The sequence below is a fragment of the Macaca nemestrina genome, chromosome 17 (genome assembly GCF_043159975.1).
Source record: "Macaca nemestrina isolate mMacNem1 chromosome 17, mMacNem.hap1, whole genome shotgun sequence".
NCBI classification, from domain to species: Eukaryota; Metazoa; Chordata; class Mammalia; order Primates; family Cercopithecidae; genus Macaca; species Macaca nemestrina.
In genome coordinates, this window is record NC_092141.1 from 41,058,722 (window position 1) to 41,086,557 (window position 27,836).

The 27,836-nt window shown below is 47.7% G+C and overlaps 3 protein-coding genes and 1 pseudogene across 5 annotated transcripts in view; 3 read left to right on the plus strand and 1 right to left on the minus strand.

Annotated features, from left to right (window-relative positions):
* The window catches only part of LOC105485188 (proteasome 26S subunit, non-ATPase 11), a 39,241-nt gene extending 19,727 nt beyond the window's left edge, over nt 1-19,514 (plus strand). Inside the window, exons 4-14 of the mRNA XM_011747402.3 lie at nt 95-166; nt 565-622; nt 3,555-3,749; nt 9,736-9,880; nt 10,694-10,754; nt 13,447-13,509; nt 15,483-15,608; nt 16,097-16,132; nt 16,392-16,443; nt 16,735-16,877; nt 16,999-19,514. Of these exons, the coding sequence (XP_011745704.1) occupies nt 95-166; nt 565-622; nt 3,555-3,749; nt 9,736-9,880; nt 10,694-10,754; nt 13,447-13,509; nt 15,483-15,608; nt 16,097-16,132; nt 16,392-16,443; nt 16,735-16,877 (951 nt within the window). The 3' untranslated portion in view covers nt 16,999-19,514. The remainder of the gene's footprint in view (nt 1-94; nt 167-564; nt 623-3,554; nt 3,750-9,735; nt 9,881-10,693; nt 10,755-13,446; nt 13,510-15,482; nt 15,609-16,096; nt 16,133-16,391; nt 16,444-16,734; nt 16,878-16,998) is intronic.
* Nucleotides 8,574-9,484, minus strand: LOC105485187 (cytosolic iron-sulfur assembly component 2A pseudogene; annotated as a pseudogene).
* Nucleotides 19,515-19,630: 116 nt separating the features above from the next.
* LOC139355370 (splicing factor, arginine/serine-rich 19-like) lies at nt 19,631-23,856 on the plus strand. Its single transcript, XM_011747400.3, has 2 exons — nt 19,631-23,412; nt 23,717-23,856. Exons 1-2 carry the CDS (start codon nt 22,436-22,438, stop codon nt 23,787-23,789), a joined length of 1,050 nt encoding a protein of 349 aa, XP_011745702.2. The 5' UTR covers nt 19,631-22,435; the 3' UTR covers nt 23,790-23,856.
* Nucleotides 23,727-27,495, plus strand: LOC105485186 (cyclin dependent kinase 5 regulatory subunit 1). Of its 3 annotated transcripts, none has more exons than XM_071082707.1 (2): nt 23,727-24,781; nt 25,383-27,495. In XM_071082707.1, exons 1-2 carry the CDS (start codon nt 23,862-23,864, stop codon nt 25,471-25,473), a joined length of 1,011 nt encoding a protein of 336 aa, XP_070938808.1. In that variant the 5' UTR covers nt 23,727-23,861; the 3' UTR covers nt 25,474-27,495. The 3 variants fall into 3 exon arrangements, with proteins under 3 accessions (XP_070938808.1, XP_070938810.1, XP_070938809.1); XM_071082709.1 differs by having other exon boundaries at nt 25,801-27,495; XM_071082708.1 differs by having other exon boundaries at nt 23,727-27,495.
* The last annotated feature ends 341 nt before the right edge of the window (nt 27,496-27,836 follow it).

A 27,836-nucleotide genomic window follows, 5' to 3' on the forward strand; every position in this document is an offset into this window, starting at 1 on the left:
ATGTAAGGAGGGAATTTAAGCTGTTCTCCAAAGCATGGTTTGTGGGAAGAATTTGAGGACATAATGTTGCATGTACTGTCTCTTCTTATTGCAGGTTGAGCTGTGTTTAGAGTGCATCGAATGGGCCAAATCAGAGAAAAGAACTTTCTTACGCCAAGCTTTGGAGGTAGGTTTTACATTGGTACTGATTTCAGGTCTCTAAGCATGAGACAGATGGCGAATGTAAGCAATACCATCCTTATCAAAAGTATCTTCAGCAACTTCGTAATTACCTAAATAACGAAAGATTATTGATGGTAGCCCCATTTATGAGAATTGCCCTAATTGAAGTTTTGAGACAGATTTGCTTCTTGGCTCGGAGTAATAAGCAACAACATGGTAAAGTTAACAGTCATTTGCTGGCTATAATAGGGACAATACGTTGGCTAGATCATCTCTTATGCTGAATTTGATGCTATCATCAGAAATTGCGTATTTAACAGTAACAGTTCTGTGATGTCAATCTTTGATTTCTTTCTGTGGCTTTTTTTTCCCCCTTCAATCAATGCCTTTTCTCTTTCCTAGGCAAGACTGGTGTCTTTGTACTTTGATACCAAGAGGTACCAGGAAGCATTGCATTTGGGTAAGTAAGCTGGTAATAAGTCATCTCAGCTAGCTAAATGAGTGTATTCTAAACCACCTGGCTACTCATATTAATTACCTGTTAATAATTTATATTCTACCCACTTCTAAGAAGGTTTTAAGGTAGCTTACAGTGCTGCATTTGTCATGGGAAAATGTCATTTGAAAGTTTAAAAAACTGGCTAGAGTTAATCTGTCAAATTTAGAGGACAAATGGGTAGTTTTAAGTTTACTTGAATTTAGAGCAGTAAAATCAATTCCATTTTAATAACTGAAATTTTAAAAAAGTATGTCTATATTTTGCATATAGTACTCTGTTAAATTTCAGATTTAGGTTTTTAAATTGGAAATGTTTGGCTTGCTGTCCTGTTTACTGTATCTGCTTATATCATTAAAATCTGTTTTAAAAATCAAGAAATTAATTGGGTATAAATATATTTGGAAGCTGGAGTGGCCAGCTGAAGCCTTTCTCCTGTGGCCTTTAAGCACCTTGAAATCTTCCCTGCTTTTTTTTAAATTTTATTTTTATTTATCTATCTATCTATCTATTTATTTATTTATTCTTTTTTGAGACAGAGTCTCACTCTGTTGCCTAGGCTGGAGTGTAGCAGCGCGATCTCAGCTCGCTGCAACTCCTGCCTCTCAGGTTCAAGCTATTCTCCTGCCTTAACCTCCTGAGTAGCTGGGACTACAGGCATGTGCCACCGTACCTGGCTAGTTTTTGTATTTTTAGTAGAGATGGGGTTTTGCTATGTTGGCCATGCTGGTCTCAAACTCCTGATCTCAAGTGATCTGCCCACCTTGGCCTCCCAAAGTGCTAGGATTACAGGCATGAGCCCCCGTGTCTGGCCACTGCTTGCTTTTTATGAGTGGGTAGATCTGGACTATTTTTTCCGAACAAAAGAACATGGCTCTTATGATCTATTAGGTTGAAGAGTTTCCAACATTCAATTTTTGGACTGCAAAAGTGGCAATTTCATATGGTTCAAATAGTAGCATTTAAAAAATAACTTTAATAAGATATGGTTCACTTACCATAAAATTCACTTTTAAAGTGTGTAATTCAGTGGTTTTTAGTATATTCACTAAGTTGTACAACCATCACCACTACTTAATTTCAGAATGTTTTCCACTGGGCGTAGTGACTCATGCCTGTATTCCCAGCACTTTGGGAGGTCAAGACAGGCAGATTGCCTGAGCTCAGGAGTTTGAGACCAGCCTGGGCAACATGGTGAAACCCCATCTCTACCAAAAATACAAAAAATTAGCAGGACGTGGTGGTGCACACCTGTAATCCCAGCTACTTGTGAGCTGAGGCAGAAGAATCGTTTCAACCTGGGAGGTGGAGGTTGCAGTGAGCCAAGATTATGCCACTGTACTCCAGCCTGGGCAACAGAGTGAGACACTGTCTCCAAAGAAAAAAAAAAATTTCAGAACTTTTTTTTTTTTTCTTTGAGAGAGAGTCTCGCTCAGTCTGGAGTGCAGTGGTGCGATGTTGGCTCTGCCTCATGTGTTCAAGCGATTCTTCTGCCTCAGCCTCCCAAGTAGCTGAGATTACAGGCACCTGCCACCATGCCTGGCTAATTTTTGTATTTTTTAGTAGAAATGGGGTTTCACCATGTTGGTCAGGCTGGTCTTGAACTCCTGACCTCAAATGATCTGCCTGCCTTGGCCTCCCAAAGTGCTGAGATTACAGGTGTGAGCCACTGTGCATGGCCTCAGAACATTTTTATCACCCTAGAAAGAAACTTACTATCCATTAGCAGCCCTGGGCAATGACTAAGCTATTGGTATATTTGTAGATTTGTCTGTTCTGGGTATTTCTTAAAAATGAAATGATACAATATTTGTTTCTCTGTGATTGGCTTCTTTCACACAGCATTATGTTTTCAGGGTTTATGTTGTAGCATGTGTCAGTACTTCATTCCTTTTTATTGCTGAATAATAGTCCATTGTAAGGATATATCACATGTGTTTATCCATTCATCAGTTGATGGACACTTGGGTTGTTTCCACATTTTAGCTCTTAAGAATACTGCTATGAACAGGTTTTATGTGGACATGTTCTTCTTCTGGGTATATACCTAGAAGTGGAATTACTGTTTCATATGGTAACTGATGAGCTGTTTAAGGAGCTGCTAAGCTGTTTTCCAAAGTGGCTGCACCATTTTATATTCTCTTTAACATTGTATAAGGGTTCCAGTTTTCCATATCCTCCCCAACACTGTTTTTTTTTTTTTTTTTTTTTTTTGAGACGGAGTCTTGCTCTGTCGCCCAGGCTGGAGTGCAGTGGCCGGATCTCAGCTCACTGCAAGCTCCGCCTCCCGGGTTTTTACGCCATTCTCCTGCCTCAGCCTCCCGAATAGCTGGGACTACAGGCGCCCGCCACCTTGCCTGGCTAGTTTTTTTTTTGTAATTTTTAGTAGAGACGGGGTTTCACCGTGTTAGCCAGGATGGTCTCGATCTCCTGACCTCGTGATCTGGCCGTCTCGGCCTCCCAAAGTGCTGGGATTACAGGCTTGAGCCACCGCGCCCGGCCTCAGTGTTTCTTATATAGCCTTGTGATTGCTGGACAAGAAGAGAGCAAGATTGTGTCTTTCTGAACTGGATAACTAGATTTAGCATTTTATAGGTAGAGATTCCCACTGTATTTAAATCTTAGGAGTAAGCTCATAGGACTCTTGGCTCGAATATTGTCCTCAGGAAGCAGAAAACTTCAAAGAGTTGTGTTTTTCTCTTGGAAGATAGCACATTAGTGGAAAATTTAATTATTGCATGGGGTCTAGAGGTAACCTTTTTTGAGTTTAGGCTTTTTTTTTTTTTTTTTTTTTTTTTAAATCCTGAGTGTTATGAGGGTGGGAGAGTGGGCTGTTACAGTATTTAGCTATTAAGCTGATGGCTAATAAAGGAGAATGTATCTTTTCTTTTTTCAGGTTCTCAGCTGCTGCGGGAGTTGAAAAAGATGGACGACAAAGCTCTTTTGGTGGAAGTACAACTTTTAGAAAGCAAAACATACCATGCCCTGAGCAACCTGCCGAAAGCCCGAGCTGCCTTAACCTCTGCTCGAACCACAGCAAATGCCATCTACTGCCCACCTAAATTGCAGGCCACCTTGGACATGCAGTCGGGTAACAGACGTAGCTATTCCTGGGATGTGTTTTCTTAAAGCTCATCTTATTTTGGCCGGGTGTGGTGGCTCACACCTGTAATCCTAGCGCTTTGGGAGGCTGAGGCGGGTGGATCACGAGGTCAGGAGATTGAGACCATCCTAGCTAACACGGTGAAACCCTGTCTCTACTAAAAATACAAAAAATTAGCTGGGCGTGGTGGCAGGTGTCTGTAGTCCCAGCTACTTGGGAGGCTGAGGCAGGAGAATGGTGTGAACCCGGGAGGCGCAGCTTGCAGTGAGCTGAGATCGCGCCACTGCACGCCAGCCTGGGCGACAGAGCGAGACTCCGTCTCAAAAAAAAAAAAAAAAAAAAAAAAAAGCTCGTCTTATTTATAGGTGGAAGGAATCGGGGATTGGGGCTGGAGAATAAAATTGGCTGATTTGGCTCTAGCTTCTTCAAAGCACCAATTTGAAAGCTACCTTTCTAACTGGCAGCTCCCCTCCTGTTAACTGCCTAAAATGTATTAAGAACATACCTATCTGTACTAGACCAGGCAATCTGACTATTAGAACCAAACTTAGAGAGGTCGCACTTAGAAGACTCCCTTAACTTTCCTCTTAGCCACTTACTCAGAATAGTAGCATTTTCCTTTGGGATTGGCCTACCCCAAGTCTGTTGACTCTTGGAGATCTTTGTAAAGTTGGTTGACTTTTCCAAAGGGCTTCAAATCAGGGCTGAAGAATGATAACCCGATTTCAGCTGAGTGTGGTATGTGGTTTTCCGATAGAGTGTGTGAATGTGGGGCTAGGAAGCCATGGATTGGCAGGTGGAATACTTTCTTTTGTATTCAGCAGTTTTTTTTTTTTTTTTTTTACTGGAGGCATCATTATTGAAGGAATGTTGAAATTGGAGGCAGAAGTCTAGTTTAATTAAGTGCTTGTGTTACCTCTCCTCTGTAAAAGATAATGCCTACTTGTCTCATCTGTCAGGGATGTAGTGATCCAGGATCAGGCTCTCTTAGGTTGACATTTTGTTCTGCTGCTTTCTAGTATGTGACTTTGGGCAAGTTACTTAATTTATGTTTAGCTCATCTGTAAAATGGTAATAATTGGCACATGATAGACCCTCATTAATGTTTGTGTTGAATGAGTGACAGTCTAGTTTTTTATTTTGTTTTTACCTTTTTTTTTTTTTTTTTTTTTTTTTTTTTGGAGACAGGGTCTCACTCTGTTGCCCAGGTTGGAGCACAGTGGTGCAATCACAGCTCACCACAGCCTCAACTTCCCAGGCTCAAGTGATCCTCCCACCTCAGTCTCCTGAGTAGCTGGGACTACAGGAGCGTGACACCATGCCAAGCTAACTTTTTGTAGAGATGGGGTTTTGCCATGTTGCCCAAACTGATCTTGAACTCCTGGGCTCAAGCAATTTTTCCACCTTGGCCTCTCAAAGTGCTGGGATTATAGGCATGAGCCACCATGCCTGGCCTTTGTTTCTGTTTTTTTGTTGTTGTTGTTTTTTTGAGATGGGGTCTTGTTTTGTTCAGCTGCCCAGGCTGGAGTGCAGTGGCGCAGTCTCGGCTCACTGCAACCACTGTCTCCTGGGTTCAAGCGATTCTCCTGTCTCAGCCTCCCGAGTAGCTGGGATTACAGGCACCTGCCATCATGCCCAGCTAATTTTTGTATTTTAGTAGAGATGGGGTTTCACCACGTTGGCCAGGCCACCCGCCCGCCTCTGCCTCCCAAATTGCTAGGATTATAGGCGTGAGCCACTGTGCCTGGCCTGTTTCTGTTTTTAACAATAAACTTCATGTGCCATCCATGACACTCAGAGTGCTGATATGGCCCCTATTAACTAATGTGTTTAGCAAAGCAGTATACTGGTTCTTGGGGCTTATTTTATTTATTTGTTTTTTAATCATACATATTTTTGTGTCTGGCCTGTTCTCCCTCTATACTGGGAGATGTGGAGAAATGGAGATGTGTCTCATTTAATTTAGCAGCATTAATAGTTTGTTGGGTTGTTGAAGGGACTTCCCTTGGCTACAGAGAAGAACAGATATTCCTTGAGGCCTCTATACTTAACAGTAGTAGAAAAAGGATCTGATTCCCAGAAACCCAAAGTGGGAGGTTTTTTGGATAGGCCGAAAGGACGCATCACTCAATAAATGGTGAAGTCGGAAGGCTTCTGCTGGTATTGAGTTCTTGGGATCATGCGTCAGCAGCGTCGTCCTTTGACTCTAGTGTGCCAAATACTTTCTACATGTATCTTGATGTGAAAGATGTTGGGAAGCAGTTGTGGTAAACAAATGGATGGGGCTCAGTTCTGTAACTTCTTAAAGGGCTGGGGCAGAGTTAGAGCTAATATACACAAATAGAGAATTTTAGGGTTTAGATGCCTCCCAAGCTTGGAAAGAACTAATTTTTATGTTATCCCAAGTGATAGCATAGGTTGGCAGTAGTAGCAGGTTCAATCAAAGTTAAGCTCATTGGGAGCAACTCAACTTCTTAAGCAGTAGAGGATTGGTTAGGTCAGCTATGGTATATCAGTCATATATATGGTATATGGTATATCAGTCTGAAATACTGCTTAGCCATGTATAATTGAGTTCATGGATTTGGCATTAATGTGAGAGCTGTACACTGAGTGCATTTAGGCAAAAGCACATCCATAAATGATAAATATTTGAAATGAAAATATAAGACGTTGGATTCCGTCTCCCCTGCCCCATGACAGTTGCATAAATATAAAACTATCAGGCTTAGAAAAGCTATCTTAAAGTAGTTAATATTATTAAAACAGGTCATTCAGGCAGTCTAGAGATGTTTAGGTCAACTCCCTGACATGTGCATGTGATGTCATGGAGGGTAAACATGGCCTTTTCCTGTAGCTCCAAAAGATAGCAGGACTGGAATGGTGGTGAGAAGCATGGAAGAAAGATCGTACAGTATGTGTTTTTCAGGTCCCTTTTAAGTTGGGTCTCTAACTCCTTTGGGAACATATATTGGCAATATGACATTGAGCTGGGAGGTCAGAGACCTGGATTCTCATCTAATCTCAGCTCTCACATTGCTAACTATGGGGACCTTGGGCAGGTTTTTTTTTTTTTTTTTTTTTTTTTTTTGAGATGGTCTCACTTTCTCATGCATGCTGCAGTGCATTTTCGCTGTCACAGCTCACTGTAGCCTCAGCCTCCCAGGCTCAGGTGATCCTCCTACCTCGGCCTCTCGAGTAAGTAGCTGGGGCTACAGGCATGTGCCACCAGGCCTGGCTAATTTTTTGTAGAGATGGGGTTTCACCATGTTGTCCTGGCTGGTCTTGACTCGGTTCAGGTGATCTGCCCGCCTTGGCCTCCCAAAGTGTTGAGATTACAGATGTGAGCCACTGTGCCTGGCAGAGCAGGTTCTTTATCCTTTCCTGACCTCATCAGTAAGTTGATGGAATTGATGTAGAGTTTTTTTTCTTTTTTCTTTGAGACGGTGTCTTGCTTTGTTGCCTAGGCTGGAGTGCAGTGACATGATCTCGGCTCACTGCAACTTCCACCTCCTGAATTCAAGTGATTCTCCTGCCTCAGCCACCTGAGTAGCTGGGATTACAGGCGTGCACCACGAAGCCTGGCTAATTTTTGTATTTTTAGTAGAGATGGGGTTTTGCCTTGTTGACTAAGCTGATCTTGAACTCCTGACCCTCAAGTGATCTGGCTGCCTTGGCCTCCCAAAGTGCTGGGATTATAGACGTGAGGGATTACAGATGTGAGCCACTGTGCCTGGCCGGTTTTTTTTTTTTTTTTAAAGACAGAGTCTTACTCTGTCGCCCAGGTTGGAGTGCTATGGCATGATCTCTGCTCACTGCAACCTCTGCTTCCTGGGTTCAAGAGATCTTCCTGCCTCAGCCTCCCGAGTAGGTGGGATTATAGGCACCCACCACCAAGCCTGGCTGGTGGTGTATTTTTAGTAGAGACAGGTTTTTACCATGTTGTCCAGGCTGGTCTCGAAATCCTGACCTCAGATGATCCTCCTGCTTCTGCCTCCCAAAGTGCTGGGATTACAGGCATGAGCCACCACGCGTGGCCTTTTTTTTTTTTTTTTTTTTTTTTTTTAAAAGAGACAAGGTCTGCTGAGTGTGGTGGCTTACACCTGTAATCCCAGCACTTTGGGAGGTCAAGGCGGGTAGATCACTTGAGGTCAGGAGCTCAAGACTAGCCTGGCAAACATATGGTGAAACCTGTCTCTACTAAAAATACAAAAAATTAGCTGGGTGTGGTGGCAGGTGCCTATAATCCCAGCTACTTGGGAGACTGAGGCAGGAGAATTGCTTGAACCCAGGAGGCGGAGGTTACAGTGAGCCGAGGTTGCGCGACTGCACTCCAGCCTCAGTGACAGAGCGAGACTCTGTGCAAAAAAAAAAAAAAAAAAAAAAAAGACAAGGTCTAACTGTTACTTAGGCTCAAACTCCTGGGCTCAAGCTATCCTCCTGTCTTAGCCCCTCAAAAGTGCTGAGATTACAGGAGTGAACTCCCGCACCTGGCTTTTTTTTTTTTTTTTTTTTGAGACGGAATTTCACTCTTGCTGCCCAGGCTGGTGTGCAGTGGCGCAATCTCGGCTCACCACAGCCTCTGCCTCCTGGGTTCAAGTGATTCTCCTTCCTCAGCCTCCCGAGTAGCTTGGATTATAGGCACGCGCTACCACACCCGGCTAATTTGTTTTGTATTTTTTTTTTTTTCATTACAAGAATCATCTGCTTATTTATTTTACAGAGTAATGATTTGAATTGAGTACATTTGGGCACAGTAGATACTTGACACGAAAAGTAGTTGTATCAGAATGAGCATCAGAAAAATAGCAACTCATCTTACACATAACTAGAAAATATTATTCTGTCTGATCATTTAAGTGTTACAAATCCTGAGAATGTTATACATTGAACAAATTAGGTACTGCCTTATAATTAAATCTCGCTTGGAAAGAATCTTTTAAAAAAATGCTCTGAGGTACAAATCACCTATGTATTAAACATGAGTCTTTGACATTATACAAAGAGTTTAAACAAATATATCAAACAATTACAGGCCATTGGCTCTTAAAACAGCTATCAGTCAGGTTCAAGGACACACTGTTCCACAATTTCCTGTAAGTTGGGGTTTTCCATTGCCGCTGTCACTCGCTGTTTGTCATTTATCTGCTTATTGATGTCTTCTTCTGTTGAGTGGGTTCCTTCAGAAATGTAGATTTCCAACTTATGTTTAAATAAGTAAACATCGCTGAAGTTTTAAGCACAGCCCAATAAGAGTCGCCAAAGAGCAATGAGGTACTGTTGGCGTGAACCTGATAATAACCAGATATTCTTCATTTATCTCCTGAACTTCCACACAACTTTCTGAGACCACTTCCAGTTCTTCTAAAGTATTGGGCTTTTCTGGGTCCCGGATAGTTCTAATCAAATCATAAACCTCTAGCACTTTCTCTTCCATGATCCGTGGCTGCCGGGCAGCTCCCGGCTCAGAGAGGCCCAAGAGCCACAGGACTCTGCTCAGCGTCCAGGAGAGCAGCCCGGACACCGGCTGCATCCTCACGCTCAGCCATCCCTGGCGACTGTCCCACTCGCGCCACTGTCTCTCAGCAGCCTCGGGATTGATCAGCTTCCTGGTCTTCTGTTTTGTATTTTTAGTAGAGATGGGATTTCTCCACATTGGTCAGTCTGGTCTTGAACTCCTGACCTCAGGTGATCTGCCCATCTCAGCCTCCCAAAGTGCTGGGATTATAGGCGTGAGCTGAAACTATGCCCGGCCTTTTTTTTTTTTTTTAAAGAGATGGGGTCTTACTGTGTTACTCAGGCTCGTCTCGAACTCCTGGGCTCACGTGATTCTCCTGTCTCAGCCTCCCAAAGTGTGGGATTTCAGGTGTGAGCCACCGTGCCCGGTTAGGTAGATTTCTAAGTGCCTCCCAGCTGTGATCTTTTATGGCTCTATTATTTTATATGTTCTTATTCCTTTCTTTTCAATGCCCAGGTATTATCCATGCAGCAGAAGAGAAGGACTGGAAAACTGCGTACTCATACTTCTATGAGGCATTTGAGGGTTATGACTCCATCGACAGCCCCAAGGCCATCACATCTCTGAAGTACATGTTGCTGTGCAAAATCATGCTCAACACGTAGGTGCACCTTAACTCTGGACTACAAGAACTCAGATCCTTCAGCAAGTCTGTTTGCCATGGCAGAGATGGCCTGAGCAGGGAGTTTGGCCAGTTACAGAAACAGCAGTAGCTGCAGCCTCTAGGACTGGCTGAGGTAGAGCAGGAGGATCAAAGGTGGTCCAGAAAACTTTGGCTTGCTAGTCTTTCAGAATCAGGGAGACATTTTAGAAATCCCCTTCCCAGCTCCTCTTGGAGAATTCTCCTCATCCTTTAAATACTCTGTCCTCATAGGTGCAGAGCACAGGACAGAGGGTCAGGAAATAGCTTACAGATCAGCCAGTACCAGCCAACTGAGCCACCCAGAATGAGGAAGGAAGGGTTAAGGAGAAGTTTGAAAAAGTGAACAACAAAAGTATGACAGACCTACTTACAAAGAAGTCTACAGAATTATTCAATTCTTTTGGGAATAAATGAAGTATTGACTAAGAACTCTCTTTGGATCTTTGGATTACATAAGGGCTATGTTTTAATAAAACCTGTTACACTGGGATTTGACTTAAACTTACAGTTCTGCTTGTTGGGTCTACTGCTTTTGGTAGGTTCAGTTCAGCTTTCTAATATTGGAGTTTTTCTACTCTTCAGGCTGAACTGTGGCCCAGAGTGGAGAAAACCTAGCTTTTGCAATGTGATGGGCATATGGGTTTAGGGGTTGGGCTGATGATCTGTGCGGGCAGAGTCTTCAGTGGAATTCTGTTAAAAAGAAATTTGCCCAAACCTACCTTTAGAAGCATAACATCTGTAGCAATTGACCAAGTATGTCTTTTTTTCTAGCCCAGAAGATGTCCAGGCTTTGGTGAGCGGGAAGCTTGCACTTCGGTATGCAGGGAGGCAGGTAGGGACTCCCTTGACTGCAGTTCTGCTCACTCTGAGGCCAGCATGTTTTCAGAGTCACGACGTTTGATGAGACCTGTGCTCTTCAGGTCTTCATACTACTCTCTTCCTTCTCCCCCACTCACTTCTTTCCCTTAAGCCCATTCAGTGTGTTTCCTAGACTGTTAAATTCTTGGCCTGGAAAGTCTGCGTTTGGAGCTCTTATGGACATCAGGTGGTTTGAGGGACTTAGGGAACTGAACTGTAGCGTTTGCATTGACTTAGTTTGCATTTGGCTTTGACCAGAAGATTTATCTACCATGAGTCTGACTTGTAATTTAACATACGCAGAGTATGAAATCTTAGATTCTCCATGTCAGGAGCCTGGTAACATCTGGTGCATATGTGCTTTAGAGAGGTCTGATTGCTTGGTGCAGAAACTACGTTTTGAGATTTACTTTTGTGCTTCTCAGATCAGTACCTTTCTACTCATGCTTTGAATTTTGGGTGTGGTGTAAAAAGAGGCCCCTTTTTTGTGTTACGTTAATGCCCAAGTAGGTATGAGTGTGACTTCTGAGAGCAGACAGTTAGGACCTATGCAAAGATGATGTCTAGACTGTCTCCTCTTTGTATTTTGCTTGATTATCACTAGTAAAGTAAAAGTAATCTTTCTGGATTTCAACTGCAGTTGTCTCTAAACACAGACTGATTGGCTGTCTGTATAATCTCACTATGTCTCTGGAGGAGTGGCCACATAGATGGTTTCTTCCCTCTCTACAAGTGGCCCTAATTGGCTTTTTTTTTTTTTTGAGTTGGAGTCTCATTCTTTCATCCAGGCTGGAGTGCAGTGGCGTATCTCAGCTCACTGCAACCTCCTCCTCCCAGTTTGAAGTGATTCTCCTGCCTCAGCGTCCCGAGTAGCTGGGATTACAGGCATCTGCCACTATGCCCAGCTAACTTTTTGTAGTAGAGATGGAGTTTTGCCATCTTGGTCAGGCTGTCCGAAACTCTTGACCTCAAGTGATCCGCCCACCTCAACCTCCAAAAGTGCTGGGATTGTAGGCGTGAGCCACTGCATCCAGCCATGCATCTTACAATATAGTAATAACCAGTACTCTTGAGGTCAAAACCAGGAGCTGACCTGAAACTTTTGCTGATAAAAAGCCAATTAGGGGCTGGATGTGGTGGCTCATGCCTGTAATCCCAGCCCTTTGGGAGGCAGAAGCAGGAGGATCATCTGAGGTCAGAATTTCAAGACCAGCCTGGCCAACATGGTAAAAACCTGTCTCTACTAAAAATAAAAAATTAGCCGGGCATGGTAGTGGGCGACTGTAATCCCAGCTACTCGGGAGGCTGAGGCAGGAGAATCACTTCAAACTGGGAGGTGGAGGTTGCAGTGAGCCAAAATAGCACCACTGTACTCTAACCTGGGTGACTCTGTCTTAAAAAAATAAGAAGAAGAAAGATGCACGACTCTCACTATAACTAGAGTTGAGGAGACAGGCTCAGGGACATCAGGTGTTCAGGACATGGTCAGGTAGCTCATCAGTGGTGGAGCTAGACTTTGAACTAGGGTCATTGGCTCTAAGTTCCAGGCTTTTCTCATTTTGATACTTTTTTCTGTCTATAGGACAAATGCTGGAGACAAACACACTAATGATTAGCCTTGTACCATTTAGTCTACTGTGTAAGACACACTGTTCTTATTTAAGTATGTAGGCTGATAAAAGAGCAGCTTCTCTTAGTCTCTTGCATCTTGATGTTAGCTTTTAAGCAGAAGATAGGCTGATCTCCCAGAAAGATGAGTGTTGTAGATTTTTTGCTGAGGGGAGACTTGATAGCTTGGTCAAGTGCCTTTTTTAACGAGGTTAGAAGTTGTTCTCAACTATTGATTATACCTTCATCACTCTGTGGGGTCTTAACATTTGGTGTAATATGTTAATGCCTCAACTTTGATGCCACAACCTTTTTTTTTTTTAAGACGGATTCTTGTTCTGTCACCCAGCTGCAGTGCAGTGGCGTGATCTTGGCTTACTGCAACCTCTGCCTGCTGGGTTCTAGCAATTCTCCTGCCTCAGCCTCCCAAGTAGTTGGGATTACAGGCGCCCACGACTATGCCCGGCTAAGTAGAGAGGGGGGTTTCACCACGTTGGCCAGGCTGGTCTCGAACTTCTGACCTCAAGTGATCCACCCACCTCGGCCTCCCAAACTGGTGGGATTACAGGCGTGAGCCACCGTGCCCAGCCTTGATGCCTCAGCCTTAATGAGGTAGACCTTGTTCAGTGCCTTGTTTCAAATGTAGCAGAATGAATCTTGATAAAGCACAGATATAATAGGGTTTAAGGGCAGGAAGGAGTTTGGGTGGATGTAGCAATAACAAGCCTTGGAGGAAGGGGGAGGAAATCACCGTTCTCTTGTCATTTTTCCTTTTAGCTTGTCATCTCTAGAGAATGCTGTATTAGGGTCGGTCTGTTTGGAAAATTTCTGTTTCCTAGTATTCTTAAGTCATTTCAGGTTTCAAAGGGAAACAGGTTGGCATATAGTGGTATTTAGTACTTGGAGCTCTTCTTTCCAGGCATCTGAAGAAGAATGATGGTGGGGCGGGTTCTTCCTTAGAGCAGAAGTTGTGTGGACACAGCATACTGCTTATGAGACTTGGGTAAATGTTAGTGTGCAGAATAGGTCACTTTCATGATTTGTCTCTTTATTCTCAGACAGAAGCATTAAAATGCGTGGCTCAGGCTAGCAAGAACAGATCACTGGCAGATTTTGAAAAGGTGAGCATGACATTGGGTTGGTATGGAATGTGGGTGGAAGAGAGGGACGTTTAAGTACTTCAAAACACACTTTTAAAAATAATTATAGTTTCACAAGAAGTTGCAGATGATTCCATGTATCCTTCACCTAGGACAGTGTTAAAACCAGGAAATAGTTAAGCACTTTTGTACAGTGAAACTTACTGAGTTGATATAAAATATATATTATTTATACATAATAACTTTCTATTTCAAAAGTTCTGTCCTTTCTTCACTTTGATTTTTCACAACACACCTATCTATTATCTGTGTTTTATGGTTAAGGGAACTGGGATTCAGGAGGACACTCAAAGTCACACAGCATAGTGTCAGAGTTTGACTCTAGGCCTGGTGCTTGTTCCACATGACACAGTTGTAGGCATTCCTTCAGTTCCGGAAATGCCAGGGCTGCTTCTCCTCTGTGGATAGAAGGGAAGTCTTGATGTGCGTACTTGGACCCAAAGAAACATTCTCAGGATGATGTTCCAGGCTTTCTTTAACTCCGGTGCCTTTTGCTCATTGTTTGGGAGTTTTGAAAAGGGAAAAAAGCCTGTCTGGGCATTAGGGTGAGAATTGTATATTCTTTTCTGAACTTTTCTCCTCTTAGTCTGAGTATAATGACCAGCTTAATAAAAACAAAACCTAGATCCAGAAAGAAAAACTTAGTGTGGATGGAGACTAGACCATGTGGCTTTGACTGTCCCTAAGATTCACCATCTTCCTGGAGGGCTCTTGCCAATTCCCGTTGCCTCTTACTTGGCATGATTTGCCTGCTTCCCTTAACATCTTGTAGCACAGCTGACATGAGGCTGGGATGTTGAGACCATTATTGATGGTCAGTAAATCACACAAATACACGGTCCAGATCATTTTATCCCAATGTCTGGGATGTTTGATGGGACATTTTTATTCCAAATAGTTCCTTGGAAGAAGGATTCTGTGATTAGATATTTGGGAAATACTAGGGCTAAACAAAATACTAGGGCCAATAATAATTAAAACACCTGATTTTGCTTAATAATTGCAGAGCCATATTATGCTGATGGCCCTCATAAAACTCCCAAGAGCTAGTTGTGGAATTCAGCATTTCCTATTCTTTAACCTCAATATTCTTTTTTTCCCCCCATGGAGACCCTATTTATTCTTTAGAATACATGCTGAGAAATGCTGGTGTAGCTAATTTGGTTCACGAGCCGAGTTGCTCTTGGGGCTTCCATGGATTGAGCTGTTGACCTGAAGCCTGCAGACAGAAAGATGGTCCCTAGGGTGATTCCACCTTTTTTGTTCTATTTTATAATTTTTTTTCTCTTAAAGACTATCATAAAATAGCATTTTTTTTGGTCTTTTTTTTGAGACGGAGTCTTGCTCTGTCGCCCAGGCTGGAGTGCAGTGGCGCCATCTTGGCTCACTGCAAGCTCCGCCTCCCGGGTTCACGCCATTCTCCTGCCTCAGCCTCCTGAGTAGCTGGAATACAGGTGCCTACCACCACACCCGGCTAATTTTTTGTATATTTAGTAGAGATAGGGTTTCACCGTGTTAGCCAGGATGGTCTCGATCTCCTGACCTTGTGATCCACACGCCTCGGCCTCCCAAAGTGCTGGGATTACAGGCGTGAGCCACCGCGCCTGGCCAGAATAGCAGTTTTAAAAATTTATTTTTAAGAGATGGAGGCTCTCTGTGTTGCCCAGGCTGGACTTGAACTCTTGGGCTCCAGCAGTCCTCCCACATCAGTCTCCTGAGTAACTGCGACTTCAGGTGCATATGCCACCAAGCCAAACTTCCCTTTTAGTTCTTGACATTCCTTTTCTGCTTTGTATCATGCATCTGCCCAAATCTCCCCTAACTTCATTCAACCATGTAGTTTTATAAGGGCCAGCAAACTACCTAGGAAGCAGGAGTAGCATGACTTTCAGGTGATTCTCTGTGCCAATCTCTGCGACTGGTTCTTTTGGCAGGCTCTGACAGATTACCGGGCAGAGCTCCGGGATGACCCAATCATCAGCACACACTTGGCCAAGTTGTATGATAACTTACTGGAGCAGAATCTGATCCGAGTCATTGAGCCTTTTTCCAGAGTACAGGTGAGAACCCTCTGGGGACGCTATTTCTGGCCGGGCATTCTCACTGTAGCCACATCCCTTCCACACCTGTCCAGAATGGGAACTCACTTGTAGGGGTGTGCCTGGTGGGCAAGAGGCCACCAAGAGCTTGGGCCTCTGTTGATAAAATGAACAAAAATCGAGGAGGAGATGCCGTGGGTAGAGGCATGTGGGTTGCCCCTGCATGTGTTCCGAGCAGTTTCCTCCTCGCTTTGAGTCACTGCATGTGTTGTACCTGTTTTCTGTATTGGGTGTGTGGGACAAGAGTCTGTTTATTGTGTGTAGCAATGAAGGGCGGGCAGATGGGAAGAACACAAGAGATTTAAGCACGGCCAAGGAGGGTCTTGTCTTGTATAGAGACATACATTAGAATTTTGAGAAATACAGCAGTTCCCCCTGTTCCCTCCCTTCTCTTATTGGAGGCAAAAGTAAAACTTTCAGTGTTGGTGTCTCTCTGCCTTTCCTTTTAGATTGAACACATATCTAGTCTCATCAAACTCTCCAAGGTAAGGAGTCTTAAGGCCATCTGCAGGGAGGAATGGGAACGGGTGGTGAGGAGGGATGGCACATGCACCTGATTGGCCTCATTGGAAAGCTCCTCAGCTTCTCAGTGGGGAGTGGGCAGTGTGGGCTAGAGTAGGAGTTGCATTGTTGCTATTTTGTTTTCAGTCCATTTGGTGTAAGACCCCTCCAACAAAGCTTTTGTGTCAGGGTGATCTCTGACTAGTGGATACGGGTCCCTTTAATCATGTGCTTTGATTTTAGGCCGATGTGGAAAGGAAATTATCACAGATGATTCTTGACAAGAAATTTCATGGTGAGTAGCAGTCACACAGGCAAGGGGGCTGGTGGTGGTGATGAGATGGTTGAAGAAGTTTATTTTCAAAGAAGATGTTCTATTTGTTTCCCCTGATGGTTCACTCTGGGGTCCTGGCCCCTCTTCCCCTGTGGTGAGAATGTGTAATAAGCATGTGTACATGGAATAGGGAGATGAATTCTATTTCCCTTCTTTTCTGGAGACAGTGAGTCAACTAGGGAGTGGGCTGCTTCACAAATGCTGTGTGTCTAATGTCACTTTTTACCTGGGTTGCCCTTGTGTTTCTTGCAGGGATTTTGGACCAGGGGGAGGGTGTCCTGATTATTTTCGATGAACCCCCAGTAGATAAAACTTATGAAGCTGCTCTGGAAACAATTCAGAACATGAGTAAAGTAGTGGATTCCCTCTACAACAAAGCCAAGAAACTGACATAGGTGAGTGCTGGCTTCAGGACCCCAGGGCTGGGCAGCTCTGTCTTCTGCGTGTCGAGACTGAAAACCTCCTCCTGGTGTCCTCATGGCTTCCTGATTGACACTGCTCTGTCTTCTCTTGCAGAGTTGGATCTGTAGCGGTCCTTTGGAGAGTGTGTGTGGCGGGAGAGTGAAACCTTGGGGGAAAATGCTAGGAGATTCTTTTTTCTTTTTGTTCTACTTTTCGCTCGGAAAGTTTTTAAATCTTCATTTGGTGCATCTGTATTCCAGCCAATAGGTGTGCCAGTTTTCATGTAATCTTTACTGGCCCAACTTGGGAGTGGGGAAATTGCTTAAAAAAAAAAGAAAAAGAAAAAAAAAAGATTATTCTAAATAAAAGGAAAAAGGCTTACACTACCTAAAGCTGTCCTCTCTGCCTCCTGGGAGAGGGCCGCAAAGCCAGGCACCCCGCCAACCACTGGGGGTCCTAATCCACCTGCTGGGCGTCACCTCTCCTCCTCCTCAGAATTGGGTGTTTGCTGACCATCAAAAGCAACGACTTTTTATTCTGTTTGTACTGAACCAAAACAAACAACTGTGTATAGACTGCTGTTTTCTTTTTTATTTGAAATGAGGCATTTTGGTGTTCTTTCCCCTGCCATACGGCCTGTCCGCCCTTCTCTCCCCACATTGGCTCCAACAGAGTAGCCGAAGGTCCTGCCGCCGCCGCCACCACCACCACCACTGCAGCAACAACAGCAGCAGCGCCTGCACAGCTCCGCTCTGACCTGTGAAGGAGTGGGGATGAGGCCAGGAGCTAGTGTCTACCATGGCCACACGGGGAGCAGTGTGGGCCCTTAGCCCCCAAGGGGCCTGCTGTGCATGTGGCTTTTTTTTTTTTTTTTAACACAGTAAACTAGATTAGTTGTCAGTGTTTTAATTGCCCCTCTTCTCCTCTCCTCTGCGTTCCTCTCCTCTCTTCTTTCCTCTCTCTCCCTTCTCTTTACCTCTCAACCAGAAGACCGCCATGTCTCTCTGCCTTCCTCCTCTTCCCTCCAGGGGAGCCAGGCTGTCTTTGAAATCCATGAGCTTCTCTCCCTCTCCCACTCCTCCTCTCCTGCTTTCAGATGGATTTATTCCTTTTTTAAAACAATGAACATCGGAATGACACTGTGGGGTGTGTTTTTTCTTTCTCTCTCTTTTTTTAAATTTTCTTTGTTGGATTTTTGAGCAACCTCATGTCCCCTTCCCAGGGAGCTTCTTAATTTACCTCTTAGAACTTGAGTGGATGGGAAGTAGAGCACTGTGTGTCAGCATGCTTTGTTTTCTGACACGACTACACAGCGAGGCTTTAATGCCATTTGGGTAGGTGAGCTTCTGCACCTTTGTTGTGCTGAACTGTATTTTCTTCTCTCATCTCTTCTTTGTCTTTTTCTTTTCCTCTCCTTCCTGCCTGCTTCCTGCTGGCCTTTTCTCTTCTTTACCTTCCTTGGATTATCCTTCTGGGTTTTCATAATACATTTATATTTTGTAAAAGGATTTTGTTGTACCAGGCTTTGCATCCTCACTGAATCTGACTGGCTTTTATTTTCCTCTCCAAAATCAGGTTTTTGTTCTCAACATTTCTCCCCATCATGTCCAGTCATTGTTTTGGTTTTGGCACCATCCGTATCAAATGTACAAACGGTTCTTGCTAACCAACACCAGGTATATCTGATGTTCAGATGAGTTCCAATAAAAATAATTTTTTTTCAAAAGGTGTCTTTTCTTGAGTGCTGGAGGGCTTCCAAGCAAGCCCAGACAGCTCTGTGTAGCCCCACACTAGTCTAGCTCTCATCTGGCCAAAGCTGTTATCTCATTTGTGTAATGGGAGTCCTTAAGCTAAATTTGGGGTCCAAATTTGAAGGGCTTTGGGGGCAAGAAAGTTGGTGTGTGAGTTCTGAAGTTGGAAATGAATTCAGGTGTCTTTTTCCAGTGAGCACGTGTAGGTTTGGGCGGTAGATCCTCTGAGCCTACTTCCTCTTCTACTCAGTGAGGATGCTGCTTCCTTGGCAGGTGATTGTGATGTGAAGCTTAATAAGTCATAGACGTGCAGGTGTCTGGAGAGTCCTGACATTCAGTTGTGGTTTCGTTTCCTTTTGGAATCTTCAAAGGCAGCGATTTTCATATTGCCTCACACCCTGGGGGGGCTCTGGGACCACCGGGGGAACCTGCTAAATCCCCTTGAGTCTGAGCAGTTCAGCCATTGTCAGTTTTAGTATCATCTCTGTATTTCACTTGCAGAAAGAGTTTTGCTTCTATAAAGGACTTTAAAAAGTACTCCAAAGAGATCTAGTTTTGGAGGAGAGGGGAGACGGTTTCTCAAACTTAGGGCAGTCCTGAGGAGCTCAGGCGGCAGCCCTTTTCTTGGTTCCCTTTGCGGGTCTTGGTCAGATGATGCCCTCTAGACCCGTGCTGTCCAATATGTAGCCGCTAGCCACGTGCAGCTGTGAGGCCCTTGCAATGTGGCTGGTTCGAGCTGTGATACACTGCAAGTGTAAACACAAACCAGACTTCAAAGGCTTAGTATGATAAGGAGTGTAAAATATGTCAATAACTTTTTTATATATGTGTTGAAATATTTTGGGTATTGGGTTAAATAAAATATATTATTAAAATTCACCTGTTTCCCTTTTACTTGTGTAATGTGGCTGCTAGAAAATATAAAGTTACCTATGTGGCTTCTATCTGTGGCTCACATTATTCTTTTCTTGGACAGCGCAGCTCTAGACCTCCAGGACCAGCAGTTGTGCCACTGCCTCCTCTCCCAGGCCTCTCATGACCTGAGTCCAGGCACAGCTGGGAAGGTCAGCTGGCTGGTGGGTTGGCCTGGGCCCGGTTCCCTCACCTCCCTTCTAGGCTCCAGCTTTCATGGTGCCAGGACTTTGTGTGTTAATAAGGCTCTACTGGAGTTGGGAGCAGAGGCTCTGGTCCCCTGCTGTGTGCTAGTTATGTAATCTGTGCTGCCCAGAAGGGCCACTAGATGCTGCTCTGTGATCCCTGAAAGAACAAAGCTGACTTCCTCAGGAGTAAGGGCTCAGGCCTGCTCTATTTGGAACCCTTCCTGGAAGCTGTAGCTGGCCCCTGCCTTGGCCTCCCTTCCTCAGGATGCTATGGGAAGTGGGGCATGCAGGAAAAGTGGACTCTCCAGCAGTGCATGGGCAGCCCAGCCCAGCAGGGAAGCTAACAAGCAGGCTGGCCCTTCAGGCAGCTAGAGATAGGCTGTAGGCTAAGTAGGCTGATTGATGGGGGTGGGATTTGGAAATCTTCCCTGCAGTTCTATGATGAAGGCAGCTAGGAAGAAAACAGCCCTGCCTCATTCAACTGGGTTTGCCTTCTGGGTCCTTGATTCTGCCGTTTCTGGCAGTTGACTGCCCTTTCTTCCTTGCTTCCAGTTGGAGCAGTGATAGGAATTGGGGGTGGGGAGGTGGTGGTGGGTTGAGTGAAAAGAGGAGCTGTGTGGTGTCTGAAAACGAGCATAACAGGCATGGCCTGGGTAGGTAGGAGCTCCTGGAGACCCCTTCCCTCAGTCGCAGCAGTAAGTGGGCTGTCAGTGCCATTCCATTCCTGCTGTGCTGCAACTGTGACTTTGCTTGGACAAGTGTGAGGAGGCTGGTGTTCTGCCGAGAGCTCTTTTTGAAGGTGCTAGGGAAAGGCTGGCTGGACAAAGGTGAGAGGACACAGGGTGCGGCCTGGCTTGAAAAGGGCCATGCAGAGGCATGCCGCTCTGGTGTGGGAAGCAGGGTAGTGGGGTGAGCTTGGTCCGCTTCCCTGTGAATTAATTGGAATAGCTAGCATTGAGATTGAGAGTTAAAGGTAACAACAGAGTGGGCCCAGGTTTTTCTAGGGGGTGGATTTTTCTTTTTTTTAGCTGAAGTCTCACTCTGTCACCCAGGCTGGAAGGTAGTGGCGTGATACCGGCTCACTGCAACCACTGCCTCCCAGGTTCAAGCGATTCTCCTGCCTTAGCCTCCTGAGTAGCTGGGACTACAGGCGCCTGCCACCACAGCCAGCTATTTTTTTTTTTTAGTAGAGACGGGTTGTTCACCATGTTGGCCAGGCTGGTCTCAAACTCCGGACCTCAGGTGATCCACCTGCCTTGGCCTCTGAAACTGCTGGACACGGTGTGGCACCACGCCCCGCTGGGGTGGATTATAGGCTTCAAAATTTGGACATGTTTTGGGAAGTGGAAAACATTTAACCTTGGCTCAACACTAGAATCTGAAGGGGGGCACAGAGCCAACTCAGAAGCTAGAGGCTCCAAGTAGGGGCTGAGGAAAAGAGGCTGGGGTTCGGCTTTCCTTTGAGAAGGAAGAGGGACACTTGGTCAGGGTCTCAAAGGAGATTGTTTCTTCTGGCTCCTTTTTTTTTTTTTTTTTTTTTTTTTGAGATTTGCTCTTGTTTCCCAGGCTGGAGTGCAATGGTGCGATCTTGGCTCACTGCAACCTCCGTCTCCCAGGTTCAAGCGATTCTCCTGCCTCAGCCTCCTGAGTAGCTGGGATTACCGGCATGCGTCACCACGCCCGGCTAATTTTTTTTTTGTATTTTTAGTACAGATGGGGTTTCACCATGTTGGCCAGGCTGGTCTTGAACTCTTGACCTCAGGTGATCCGCCCGCCTCAGCCTCCCAAAGTGCTGGGAATTACAGGCATGAGCCACCATGTCCGGCCTCTTCTGGCTTCTTACTGTTAGATGCAGGAGGGTTGAGGACAGCTCCATGTGAAGAGCAGGTAGGCTTGTACACCGAGGAACATTCACAGGGAGGGGCACACTGAGCTGGGAGCCTGCCTTCCTCTTCTGAGTTCCCCTAACAGCTGCTGTGGATGTTCTGAAGGGCTGTGGACAAAGTTGTCCTCTGGGTACAGAGCAATGGACTTTCCACTGTATGCCTGCCCCCTAAGGTTCCTAAAGCCTGGAATTCCCATTGACAGAAATTTCTGAGTGGCACATAAACAAAATCCAGCACTTTCTGCCGTGATTGCAGCATTTTGAATGATGTCAGATTCCCATTCTGTTCCCCCTAGGGCAGTTGACAGGGCTGGCGCAGGGTGAAAGCCTAGTGGGCGAGTGGTCAGGTAGTTGGGTGTCATCCTCTCCTCTGGAGTGCCACTACATCATCTCTAGGTCCAGAGATGATCTGGATTAAGACAGGGCTTAAGTCTCCTGTTTCCCAGGTTTGTGGTCAGTTTTGACTCAATCTCCAGAAACAAGGTAAAATAGTAAATGAACAACGGCCTTTGTGAAGGATCTGGATTCACATCCGACAGGAACAGCTCTTTGAGAACCAGAATTTTACTCAATTTCGCTAGCATCAAGTTCTTAAATTATACATACTTAGAACTGAAAACGTTTAAGAGGGTCAGAAAGCTGGCCAGAGGGGCAGTTGCTTCAGCTTTAATACAACAAAGAGGGCGAGTGGGAACTTCGAGGTCATATTTGTGACGGGCTCAGGCTTGGCTCTTGGTGGCCCGGAACTGCTACGGGCCACGCTTCTCTGGCTTGGATTTCTGAGGCCCACTCGGGCCACGGGCATCTACCCCGGGATGAGGAACGGAGGCCCCAGAAGGGTGGCCAGAAACGATGGGACTGTCCACTCGAGGTGCGCCTGGCACTTGGGAGGTCTCAGTAAAGGCTTCGCCTCTCCCCGCCCAGGGCCTTCTTTCCCGCGCTCCCTGGCTGCTTTCCACATGGATGGGGATGTCAGGTGGAAGGAGGGAGCTACCGGCCCTGGCCTCGGCGGAGGGCTCCTCACCAGGGCCCGGGCGGCAGCCTCCGAGAGGGCGGGCCGCGCGCTGCCAGGGCAGGACTCGGCCGAGAGCGCCCCCGCGGCCGGCAGCTGCGGGCGCCGCGGCGGGAACAAAGACAGCACGTGTCTGGGCGGGGCGCGGGCGGGGTCGGCCCTCAGCCCCGCCCTGCTCGGCGCCCGCCGAGCGTCAGCAGAGTTGGGCTGCGCGGGCGCCCGGGACTCTCAGGCGGCCGGGCTGCTGTTGGGCGGCGGCGCGGAGCCGGCGGCGAGCTGTGCGGGAGGGGCGGTCCCGAGGGGCGGGGCGGGCCGGCGCAGCGTGTCCCGCCGCCGCCGCCGAGTCCGGCTCCTAGATGGGGCCCGGTGCGTAGAGGTGCCTCCCGCTCGTCGCCGCGTCCTACCTGCACCGTGCGCGGCTCGAGCTGAGGACATCAACGGCCGCAACTCCCCGGCGAGACCAGGCCGGCGCGTGGACGGCGCGCGCGCCCCGCGAGGGAGGGCGCTGAGGCGCGCGCCGGGAGCGGGAGCGGGAGCGCGGCGGCGGCGGCGGCGGCGAAGGTGCGGGCGGCCGAGCCGGGGGGCGGGGCCGCGGCGCCTGCAGAACCTTGGACAGAAGCTGCCGAGCCGCAGCCACCGCCGCCGCCGCCGCCGCCGTCGCCGCCGCCGAGCGCGGGCACAGCCGATCCCCGCCGAGCGCTCCCGAGCACCGGGACCGCGGCGGCAGAGCCGCGGCGCGCATTGCGGAGGGCGCGGAGCGCAGGAGCTGCCGCCTGCCGGGTAAGCCTGCGCTGGGCGGCCGTCCTTGGCCCAGAGGAGCCGGGCCCGGGTCGCGCCCGTGCGGGGTGTCCAGGCGGGGGTCCTCGTCCGCCTCCTTCGGCGCCCGGGCCCCTCCCAGCTGCGCTTGGGGACCGCAGCGGCGGCGGCGGGCGGGGGTGCTGCAGTGGAGGCGGCGAGGCTGCGGCGCGGGGGCGCGGGGCCGCGGGTAGGGCCCGGGACTGGGGCCGCGGGGTCCGCGGAGGCGCGGGGCAGAGGGGCGCGGCGCGGAGCCCAGCTTGGCGCTAAGAACCATCTTGTTTTCCAGGCAGATCCAAGGGGGCAGCACGCTTCCCGGGAGCGCCCCCGCCTCCTCCCCGGGGCCACCGCAGGCTCCGTGAGTGGTTTTATCCCTCCGGCCGGCAGGCTGGGCGCGCAGGGGCGCGAGCCCCCGCCCGGCGCGCAGCGGCACCATGGGCACGGTGCTGTCCCTGTCCCCCAGCTACCGGAAGGCCACGCTGTTTGAGGATGGCGCGGCCACCGTGGGCCACTATACGGCCGTACAGAACAGCAAGAACGCCAAGGACAAGAACCTGAAGCGCCACTCCATCATCTCCGTGCTGCCTTGGAAGAGAATCGTGGCCGTGTCGGCCAAGAAGAAGAACTCCAAGAAGGTGCAGCCCAACAGCAGCTACCAGAACAACATCACGCACCTCAACAATGAGAACCTGAAGAAGTCGCTGTCGTGCGCCAACCTGTCCACATTCGCCCAGCCCCCACCGGCCCAGCCGCCCGCACCCCCGGCCAGCCAGCTCTCGGGCTCCCAGACCGGGGGCTCCTCCTCGGTCAAGAAAGCCCCTCACCCTGCCGTCACCTCCGCAGGGACGCCCAAACGGGTCATCGTCCAGGCGTCCACCAGCGAGCTGCTGCGCTGCCTGGGTGAGTTTCTCTGCCGCCGGTGCTACCGCCTGAAGCACCTGTCCCCCACGGACCCCGTGCTCTGGCTGCGCAGCGTGGACCGCTCGCTGCTTCTGCAGGGCTGGCAGGACCAGGGCTTCATCACGCCGGCCAACGTGGTCTTCCTCTACATGCTCTGCAGGGATGTTATCTCCTCTGAGGTGGGCTCGGATCACGAGCTCCAGGCCGTCCTGCTGACGTGCCTGTACCTCTCCTACTCCTACATGGGCAACGAGATCTCCTACCCGCTCAAGCCCTTCCTGGTGGAGAGCTGCAAGGAGGCCTTTTGGGACCGTTGCCTCTCTGTCATCAACCTCATGAGCTCAAAGATGCTGCAGATAAATGCCGACCCACACTACTTCACACAGGTCTTCTCCGACCTGAAGAACGAGAGCAGCCAGGAGGACAAGAAGCGGCTCCTCCTAGGCCTGGATCGGTGAGCACTGTAGCCTGCGCCATGGCTCAAGGATTCAATGCATTTTTAAAAATTTATTATTAAATCAGTTTTGTGTACAGTATGTGTCTAGCAAAGCCACCAAGGGCCTCACCTTTCCCACAGTCTCTCCCTGGGGTTTTTTCAGCCCTGCCAAGAACTCTGGGCACTTTTGAACTCACGAGCCTTGCGCAAAACCCAGAAGATGTATTCAGAGCCACCCAGGCCACTGACCTCCCACTTTGGGGAACTCAAAGAACTGACCTGCCCCTGCCGCCTGTGCCCTTGCTGGGTCCAGGGTAGGCGAGGCTGCCGGCTGCACCCTGTATGGCGCTAGAGAGGGGACTCTGGCTGCCTGGCCCAGGGAGGAATTGGGGTTTCTGGTTGGAGGCCCTTTTCTGGCTCCTGTGTGGAGTTACTCGCTCTCCCAGAGGCTCCTGGAGCCATCCACCCTAACTGAGCTGCCAGTGGGGTCATGAGGCAAGATCCCCGCTGCGCTGGGACATCTTCAATCTAGGCGAGGCGAAGCTGAGCAGGTCTAGTGGAAAGACTGTGTCTGGTCGTTTGACCACACACCGCCCTGATTTGCTGTTTTCTTTTTTAGGGAGAAGGGCTTTCCTTTAGTGGAGAAATGGAACTCGCCCGTTGCCCCCTTGTCTGCTGCTCGCAGCCGCATTGCTGGTATTGGCCGATGAGCTGCTTTGACTCATTACTTTTTCTCATTTTGGGTCCCAGCTAAAGAGGTGGGGTGAAGCTGGAGACGACTTTCCTGGGTGAATTTTTCTTTTGAATAATGCAGTGCAGTCGCCCTGTGGCAAATGCCAGGACAGCTGCAGGTGCCCATTAGCAACGCCTGCCTTCTGGGCAAGGTGAGGGATGCCATACCTTGAGACCAAGCCGGTGCCCACCTAAGGGCTAAGGCCTCTTGCTGGTGCACATGACATTTGTCCTGCAGAGCTGGGGGGAAGGCGATGTGGTGGCCCCACCCCCACCCCTGTTAATTTAAAGCTGTTTCCAAACAGTTGAGTTTCTTCTAAAGAGGAAGACTTGCCCTACAGGGACCAGTGAGACAGCTGGATCTTGGAGACAATTACAAGACGGGAGTGAGACTCCTGATTGCTCTGGAAGCCTGCTGATTTCTACAACTGATCATTTGCCGCTGCTGGTTTTGGTTTCCACCTTCCCCTACTGGCTGTAAAAACACAAATGTGTACTTTATTGATTTTCTTTCTCATTCTCCCGTATTGGTGGCTTGGGACTTGGGAGAGGGAGCAAGCCTTCCTCCATGGCCCGTCACTCTGCTGTGGAGAACAAAGACCAATGTGAAGACGCTACAGAGGATTCTGTCTTCCAGGCCCAGTCCCCCCGGGAGTGCTGGAATGGGGACCTGGGGTGGGGAGGCAGAGGGTCACTTTACATAGGATTAGGTTCAAGGTGGTTACCAATTTCAGCACAAGCACTACTGAAATTTACACAAAAAGAAAGCTGTGAAATTGAAGTCCCAGTGTTAAGAGTCCTGAAGCAGAACCTGGTGGCCGGAGGCATTCCCAGAGGTGGGGAAGAGAGCCTGCCCTGCTGGAGAGCAGCTGCCTGGCTGCACCTGAGGCCCAGCGGAGCCGTTCCTAGGACTGTCGGATAATCGGTGCAGCATTGGAAGGAGCCTGCGGCTGCTGGCACAGACTTCACACAGCACCTCCTCTCTGCTGGGTTTCCACACAGCCTGTCTTCAGATCCTGCTGCCGCGTGCAACCAGAGGTGGGATGCCCCTGGTGGCATGGAAGAGGGAGGGTCAGTGCCAAGTCTCAGGAGGAGGGCGCATGTGTGTATCACCTTCAGCTGGTGGAACCTGACCTGGAGTTGTGCGGTTACATTGCATCCACAGGATTCCAGTTGCGTGTCTGTTTCCTTCTCTTTCTCCGTATTTATTTTTTTATTCTTTGGAAGAGGTGGACATTTTGGAAGTGGTGGGGACTAAGGGAAGAACTCTATAGTTCCCTCAGTGTGAAGCCTGTCGTGTTCCCTCTCTTCCCTTGCACTGGTCATCAGTATTGTGTAAAGGAACAACTGATATACTTGAGTGTGCAAGCAAAGAACCCATTTGCCATGCTGCTATGAAGACTACTTTTAGAACAACAATTAAAAAAAACCTACAAAAAAACCTTTATTCTTTAATTGTTGCTTTTACAGTGATATTGTGCATGCAAACCAGGAGCATTTTGTGTCTTAAGAAAAATAATCTTAGAACAGATGGCTGTGAAAATTACACCCATGCACAGAACAAGCCACAGGAATAATAGTTCAGGATTTGGTTTTTCTCTTTTTCTTGTAAACCTGGAGGGTTGATATATTCTTTCCATGCAGTTATTAGAACTTAGTTTTGTTCCAACAGTTAAACTTGCAATGAAAAGAAAATGTGCCATTTTTTTTTCACTTGGAATTATTCATAGCTGTATATTTGAAACTGCTAATTACACACGTGTGATGTATGTTGGTTTTTTAGTGCAATTTCTTCTGTAGCTATTCTTTGACCAAACTGTGGGTATTGTTAATATTAATTTATATTTGTCTCATTTTGTATGTATGTGTAGTGTGTTTGTATGTGTGGTTTATAATCTGACAAAGTCATGAAGCTCAGTTTGGCTGTAATTTAATTCCCCTTCCCTTATTTTTATTTATTTTTGTACTGTGCTGATTCAATAAAATGCACTGACCATCCATTACAGAGACCTCTTTTTGTGGGCAGGCTGGGGCCCCCTTTAATAAATGATTCATGCACTCAGAACGTAATTGGATTTGTGTTATGGGGGAGGGGAGGACAGAGTTGGGGGCGAGGGCTTAACACACTAAGGTGATTAAGAAGGAAGCACAGGTTAAGTCAGCTTTGGTTTAGCGTCGGCCGAGGCGGGGGCAGCTGTTTCCCAAAGGCTCCCGTGGCAGAGCTGGGTGACTGGAACCTCCAGCCAAGGAGGGTCAGGCCCAAGCATGGCCTGGTGAGGTCTGGCCAGGTGGGTTCTGCAGAGGCTCTGGGCCCTAGACTCTGTGTGTCGAGGTGTGGCTC